This window comes from Theobroma umbraticum, unplaced genomic scaffold (assembly GCF_002168275.2).
Source record: "Theobroma umbraticum cultivar Fairchild unplaced genomic scaffold, ASM216827v3 scaffold_4.1, whole genome shotgun sequence".
Lineage (NCBI taxonomy): Eukaryota > Viridiplantae > Streptophyta > Magnoliopsida > Malvales > Malvaceae > Theobroma > Theobroma umbraticum.
The window spans coordinates 7,311,710-7,319,024 of record NW_018397258.1 but is presented as its reverse complement, the minus strand read 5'-3'; the positions used below and the strand labels follow the sequence as shown (position 1 = coordinate 7,319,024).

At 34.0% G+C, this 7,315-nt stretch overlaps 1 protein-coding gene across 2 annotated transcripts; it reads left to right on the top strand.

Moving 5' to 3' along the window:
* Positions 1–1,715: 1,715 nt before the first annotated feature.
* GAUT6 (galacturonosyltransferase 6) lies at positions 1,716–7,241 on the top strand. Of its 2 annotated transcripts, none has more exons than XM_021424548.2 (9): positions 1,716–2,217; positions 2,544–2,578; positions 2,665–2,706; positions 2,804–2,951; positions 3,045–3,121; positions 3,704–3,936; positions 4,101–4,458; positions 4,931–5,452; positions 6,169–7,241. In XM_021424548.2, exons 1-9 carry the CDS (start codon positions 2,106–2,108, stop codon positions 6,442–6,444), a joined length of 1,803 nt encoding a protein of 600 aa, XP_021280223.1. In that variant the 5' UTR covers positions 1,716–2,105; the 3' UTR covers positions 6,445–7,241. The 2 variants fall into 2 exon arrangements, with proteins under 2 accessions (XP_021280223.1, XP_021280222.1); XM_021424547.2 differs by having other exon boundaries at positions 1,717–2,217; positions 3,039–3,121.
* Positions 7,242–7,315: the final 74 nt, after the last annotated feature.

The following is a 7,315-nucleotide window of genomic DNA, read 5'->3' as shown; positions in this document are numbered from 1 at the left end:
TAAAAAAGGTTATAATACACAATTAATGGAAGTAATACAACTCTAATGATTATTTCAGATCCTAGCTTAATTACTTGTTATGTTGGGATATTTATTAATGGCACATGTTTACACTGAAATCAAAGTATCAAAGAAAATGACACAGATGTGAGATTAACATCAAACTCACTATTGGCTCCTTAATATGATATCTCTGCTTAACAATTTTACTTCCCAAGCTGAGGGAGGTTGACCTTTCGTTATTAATGCATTGGTAAACCCCCCCTACTTAATTTAAATCACTCCTTTTGTCGGTGCACGTGGCACTTACCTATCACATTCGTTAAACTGCAATCCTTGATTCTATAAAAAGATTGTTGCAAAGGGCAAACCGCAATATTGCCGCTCATAAGGAAAAAAGAGTTTAATATTTAAAAAGAATTTTAAATAATTTTTTATATTTTTATCACATTAAATTAATTTAAATATTTTTATTTTAAATTAAATAAAATTTTATATTTTAATTTTAAATTAAATAAATTTTTATAATTAAAAAATAAAATTTATAATTTTATATCATGTAAAATTGATGTGATATATTATATATCATAATTGAGAATGATGTGATATGTTAATATATTATAATTGATAATAATATGGTATGATGGTATGATTAAGTAATAATTTTTATTTTTTATATATTATTATATTAATATTTTATGAATATAAAATAATAAATAATATTTTGATTAAAGATAATTAGCCAAGACTTATTGAACTCAAAATAAAAATATAAAAACTTGATTAAGTATAATAAAAAAATAATTAATGCTTTATCCTCCTACTTAAAGAATAAGATTTGAATCTTCTCTAATTATATAAAAAAATGTCATAAAAAATAAAAATTTATTTAATTTTTTAAAATAATTGAAGAGCATTTTTAAACATTATGTAAAAAAGAAAATCGTAAAAATTTTGAAAGATCATATTAATTTACCCATGCTTACATAGTGAAAGCTCAAAATTTAATCTTTTAACATTTAAAGTTCAAGTCCAATATATGAGGTTGGAAAAAAAGTAATATTTATGTTGTAAAATAGAAGATTACTTTATATTATATAGATGAAAATTCAAAATGAATCTCCACAAATGAAACAGACAATAACTAACATTTTCAACTATTAAACTAAAATAATAAAATTCACCGATTAGATTATTCATTGATTTGATATTTTCTTTTTGCATATAATCATTCTCCTTATTCCATAATAGTCAACATAAAGAACAATAATACTAATATTAAATTTTATTTATGTTCACCAATCAAATGACTGCCGCACATCTAGTACTAGTATTAATCAACCTTCATACTGTTCCCTTTTTTTAGGAAAATAATCGAAAAAGAGAATAAAGAATTTCCAGAATTTATGATATTTTGTTTTCATTGTGTAAACGGCTTGGCTCGACAAGGACACATTAACATAATTAACACACACATAGTACCCAGGCCGACAGGAGCCCACAAAATCATGAGCGATGGCTGACCTAAAGGATGAAGGTCAAAGATCATCTCATGAACTAAAATTAACGGCCAAGATCCCTCGTCCTCATCATTAGCCAAAGAATGAGCCACCACCATCCCCATCACTCTTTCGCCTTTCTCGCGATTCAAGTCTGTCAATGTGCTAACCCCAAGGCCAAGGTATATAAATCCAGAATTTCAGATCAGTAAACATTAAATTTTGAAACGTGAAAAAGGGAAAAATAAATAAATTAAAGCGGAAAGGGAAAGAAAAGTAAGCCATCTCCTTCCCAGTTCCAAAACGTGAACGAAGCTCTCTCTCTTTCTCTCTCTCTGCAAAACTACATTTCTCTCCCTCGAAAGAGAGGCAAAACACACACACACACACACAAAGAAAAACAGAAACCCTAGTCTTTCATCTGTTGAACTCCTGTTCCTTGTAGCCGAAGCAAGGAATCGGTGCCGATTTGAATCTGTGAAATGTGCTTTTTGGAGAACGATTGAGAGAGGAAAGGAAACTCAACGGGCGAAGGGTTTTTTTTTTTTTAAATCATTTTCTCTTTTTCTGTTGCGAGTTCAGGTTTTTCTCCATTTTTATTGATTGATGAAGAAATACCGTCGATGGCAGAGGATTCTGATCCTCTCGTTACTCTCTTTCTCTGTATTCGCTCCAATCTTGTTGGTCTCTGAGAGACTCAAAACCCTTACTTCCATCGGTAATCTTCTTCTAATCTGATTTTATGAAAAACCAAATGCTTTTACCGTTAATTGAGTAGTTGATCTGACAACAGGCCAATGACCGTTACTTTGCACTATTTCGATTTTAGGGTACAGAAATATATGTTTATATTTTATTAAAGCTAAAATAAAATGCTAAATCGAATATTCATTTTTCACAAAGAGAAATTTTCTATTTTCTGTCTTTGGCATCTTGAGATTTAATATATATATATATATATATATATATATATATATATGTTGTTTAAATTCTGGGATGTGGCCTGATCTTGTTTGTTTCCATTTGTGACTCTGAACTTGGCAGGCCGGAAGGAGTTTATTGAGGAATTGGCCAGTATTGTATGGATCTCTCTTCCTTGAACCTGTTGTAAGTTTTATTTATTTATTGGTAGATTTATAATGGGTTTTTGCTTTGTTCGGTGCAGAAGTATAGGACTGATGATTTAAGACTTAATGCGATTGAACAGGTAGCTTTACGGATTTAGTTTATTTTGTTTTGGACATTTTATCTTGAATGGTTTTTGACCGTTTATGCATGCTGATTTTTGTTGTTTTATTATCTAGGAAGCTGCTGAAGAATTAAAAGGGCCAAAATTAATTGTTTTCAAAGAGAAGGATTTTAGTTCTGTAGTTAGTCACAGTTATAATGAGAATGGTGATTCTGATCAATCTGGGGATGCTCGAGATGCTTCTAAATTGTTAGAAGCAAATGGTCAGTATTACATGGGTGTATGTAGTAGTGTCTTTTATCTTTTAGTTTATCAATTTAAATGTGACTCTGAGTTCCTCTATTTTTTAGTTACAGAAACTAATGATAAAGGAAAAGAAAAAGACAGCCTTCAAATTCAGCAGAATAAAATACAAATGAACTACAGAGAAAAGGTGTGTATTTACATGATGGGGTGCTATAAATTTGATCTAATATAGACTAGGTGGTTGCATTGATGTCTACTTTTAATCTTGTGAGGGAAAATGGATGTTGGAGTTGTAGCTCTCTTATTCTTTTAGGTATCTATATGAAGAGGAGGGGATTTGTTTAGCTGACACCAAATAGCTCACATAAAACTGAGCCAGCATTGAAATTTTACATGCCTTAAAAAAATTTCACCTGACCATCTCTCTATCTATTTGTGTTATGATCCGCTTTCCATGATATTTTAATTTGCTCCCCACTGAATTTAGTTTGTGATTCTGCTGCTGTTTGTAATGCAAAAACCGGTGAAGCAATTGCTCATCTCTGGAATTTGAGCAGTAGCAGTAGGTGGAATGGGAATAGGAAATCTATAGGTTTTGTTTTTAACCCCAAATTTCTTAGGTATTATTGCCATCACAACCTGAAGTTTACTAATATGATTTTTTTAAAGGAGGTGGTGGGGGGTGGTTGTTTGCTAGAATGGTCAGAACTAGAGTAAGTCATGGTAGTTTTAATATATCTGTAAGTTAATACTAATATATTGGTTGCAGGAGCAATCCAATCAAGAAACAGTTAGACATGATCAACCTCTGCAGTCTCAAACACGCAGAGAAACAGATGAGAAGGTAAAGCAGATGAGAGATCAGCTCATTAGAGCAAAAGCGTACTTAAGTTTTTCACCACCAGGTAGAAACTCTCACTTGGTGAAAGAGTTGAGAATGCGAATCAAAGAGGTGGAACGAGCAGTTGGTGAAGCCAGCAAAGATTCAGATTTGTCAAGGAGGTGAAATGACAAACAATTTTTTTTTTGTTTTGATTATAATTTTACCAATGCATTTTAAATTCAATAATAAACTTGAATTCATGATTACTCTTAAGTGAATGTGCTTAGATTTAGGGTTGAATTGCTACATTTGACTTATATCTGAAGAACAGTTAAATTTTCAGTGCTTCACAGAAACTGAGATCTATGGGGGTTTCTTTGGCCAAAGCAAGTCATGTATTCCCTGACTGCTCTGCAATGGCCACAAAACTTCGTGCCATGGCTTATAATGCTGAAGAACAGGTTCGGGCGCAGAAGAATCAAGAGTCATATCTTGTTCAACTTGCAGGAAGGACTACCCCTAAAGGCCTTCACTGCCTGTCCATGAGGCTGACAGCTGAATATTTTTACCTTCAATCCGAGGAAAGACAGTTCCCTAACCAACAAAAATTGCATGATCCAGACCTTTATCACTATGTAGTTTTCTCTGATAATATTCTGGCTTGTGCAGTGGTTGTGAAGTCCACCATTGCGTCTGCTAAGGTAAACTGCCTTTGCCACTTGTACACTCTTTGTTTTATTCTTCAATCATTTTCATTAAATTTCACTCTGCTTATTTTATGATGTTAAAACATGGTGTTGCTTATTGAAAGTAATTGTCATGATAAACAGTTATATAAGAAAACGCATGTGTGTGTGTGTGTTAAATCATGTGAGGATGATATGAGGTTTTACATTGCTGTACAGTAACTGATACACTTGTTATTTATAATGGATAATCATGGTTTGAGTTTTGGTGATTGGCATAAGCTTTCCAAAGTTACCATGAAGTTCTTTCACCTTTTCCTGTCTACCATAAGCTTATTACTGCCTCTCTATTATCAATTTCTCTTCGAAAGATATTACCCTTTGTTCCCCTATCTTTGATGAGTTAGCTACAGTTAGTTCATGATTGGGCCATTGCTAACCTGTTAGTGGATGTAACATACCCTGATAATTAAAATTGGTTTTGCAGGAGCCAGAGAAAATTGTTTTTCATGTGGTGACCGATTCTCTCAACCTCCCAGCAATTTCTATGTGGTTTTTATTAAATCCTACTGGAAAAGCTACAATGCACATTCAGAGCGTAGACAATTTTGATTGGTTCCCCACCAAGTATAATTCAATATTGAAGGAACAAAAGTCCAATGATCCAAGATATACTTCTGCCCTTAACCATCTTCGCTTCTATCTGCCAGACATCTTCCCAGCACTGAATAAGATTGTGCTCTTTGATCATGATGTGGTAGTGCAAAGAGATTTATCTGGACTTTGGAGTGTTGACATGAAGGGGAAAGTAAATGCAGCAGTGGAGACTTGTCAGGGTAGTGAATCTTCATTTCGTCCGATGCATATGCTTATGAACTTTTCAGACCCATATTTGGCAAAGAGGTTTAATGCCAATGTTTGCACATGGGCATTTGGTATGAATATGTTTGATCTCCGAAAATGGAGAAGACTAAATTTAACCACGCTCTACCGTAATTACTTGCAACTGGTATGGGCATTTTCTTTCCTTTCCTTGTATTTGCATTTATTCCATGCTAAAATGCTTCTGGATTTATTTTGATTCTGTTGTTTTCTGAAGCTGCTCATTAATTCTTTGAAAATATGGTTAATGTTATCAGGTGCATTGGCTCATCTTTGTTGTATGGAATATGTTATCACCTGGAGCTGTATCGATTTTACCTAAAGTTTATCTGTCTTAATTTTCAATATCGATCATCTTTCTTACTCATTTTCCACTATCTCCCAAGAGGGGTTTTTTTTCTGTCTAAAGCAATTGCTTTTTATTAGTTTGACCTATGAATGATAAACAAAAACCAGTACGGGTTGGAACGTATTCAACCCTAAAAGGCAGTAACATCTTGTAGTTGTATAATTGCTCAAGTTTAGGTATATTCATACTAGTTTCAATCTGAAGAATTTTGTATGCTGTGTATCTTCTTCTAAAATGTTTTGATTGTGCTTTTATATTTTTTTTTCCAGTTGAAAGTTCTGGAAACAAACTTTATGAAGGTGAAACTTGTGCCCTGTGCCTCACAAGTTTGACACCAATTGTTTGCTTCCAGATGTGTCCATAACAATTTTTTTTTAATTGCACCATTGCTGGTTGCTATTTCCAGTGCTGTGTCTGTGTTTTTATAGTAGGTATCCAACCTATCGCATGCTATATGTGTTTCTCACGCGTGGTTGCCTTGTGATTTGTTACAGGGACTTAAGAGGCCATTGTGGAAGGCTGGGAGCTTGCCCTTAGGTTGGATTACTTTCTACAACCAGACTGTAGCTTTAGAAAAGAGATGGCATGTACTTGGGCTAGGTTATGACTCAGGTCTTGGTCTGGGTGATGTTGAGCATGCAGCAGTTATACACTATGATGGAGTTATGAAACCCTGGTTGGAAATCGGAATTGCTAAATACAAAGGCTATTGGAGCAAACATGTGCAGTATGATCATCCTTACTTACAACGGTGCAATATTCACGAGTAATTGAAGATCACAGCATCCAAGTGGAATTCTTTGATTCATACCGCATTACTAGTTACTTCTCCCAGAAACTGCTACGATTGATCTGATTCTTTAACAATCTTTCATGTAAATTTCAACTCATTTTTTCCCATAATGTTCCGGCCATAATCTTTTAGGGGTTGAGTCAATTTATGGCAATAACCAAAGGTAATAAGTTTCTGTGGGGATTCTGTATTGCAGGTATACGCTTGTACATAACTGATAGCACAATTGCTCTGAATTCAAGCATATATTCTTGAAATGAAAGAGGAACCATATAAACTTTTATTCATGAGATGGAGAATTTTCATTTTCAGCTACAGGATGCCAGTTGGTTGTTGGTTGAGGCTCTTGTCCTGAGTCTATGGTCGTATTTTGATTCATACCTTTCATGGCCATTTTGCTAAGATGTAGATGTTGCATCTCGGTTTTGTCGCCCCTCCTGGCTAACCATTTCCTGAACCGGCACGAGATGATGGCCATATTCCCTTTTAGGATGGTTTATGCTGAATACGATTCAAGGCTTGGTATTGGCTATCTTCACTAGAGTTGGGACTAATGAAGTCCCTCGACAGCTTGCACAACGCGAGAGGGTCCAAGTGGTTTCTGTCGACAAAGGAAAAGGGAAAGCTTTCATTCTTTCTAAATTTGCTTTTATAATTACAAACTCCATGAAAGATGATTTTCTAATTGTGTAATTTTTATGACGTTATCTTATATCATAATCTTTGTGAGTCAAGAAATCAATAATAAAATTGGGTCCAAGTCTTAAGTTAGGCTCAGGGACCATCTATCCCACTCTTGTCATGACCATAAAACTCTCCTGGATCAATCTTTTCGTTTATAGACGGAT

What these genes read in the sequence shown, in the direction of transcription:
- GAUT6 (XM_021424547.2), top strand. Translation starts at nt 2,106, where the DNA reads ATGAAGAAATACCGTCGATGGCAGAGGATTCTGATCCTCTCGTTACTC. An exon ending in TAAATTGTTAGAAGCAAATG is followed by an intron (nt 2,952 to 3,038) that starts GTCAGTATTACA and finishes TCTATTTTTTAG; the next exon opens with TTACAGAAACTAATGATAAA. An exon ending in GATTCAGATTTGTCAAGGAG is followed by an intron (nt 3,937 to 4,100) that starts GTGAAATGACAA and finishes TTAAATTTTCAG; the next exon opens with TGCTTCACAGAAACTGAGAT.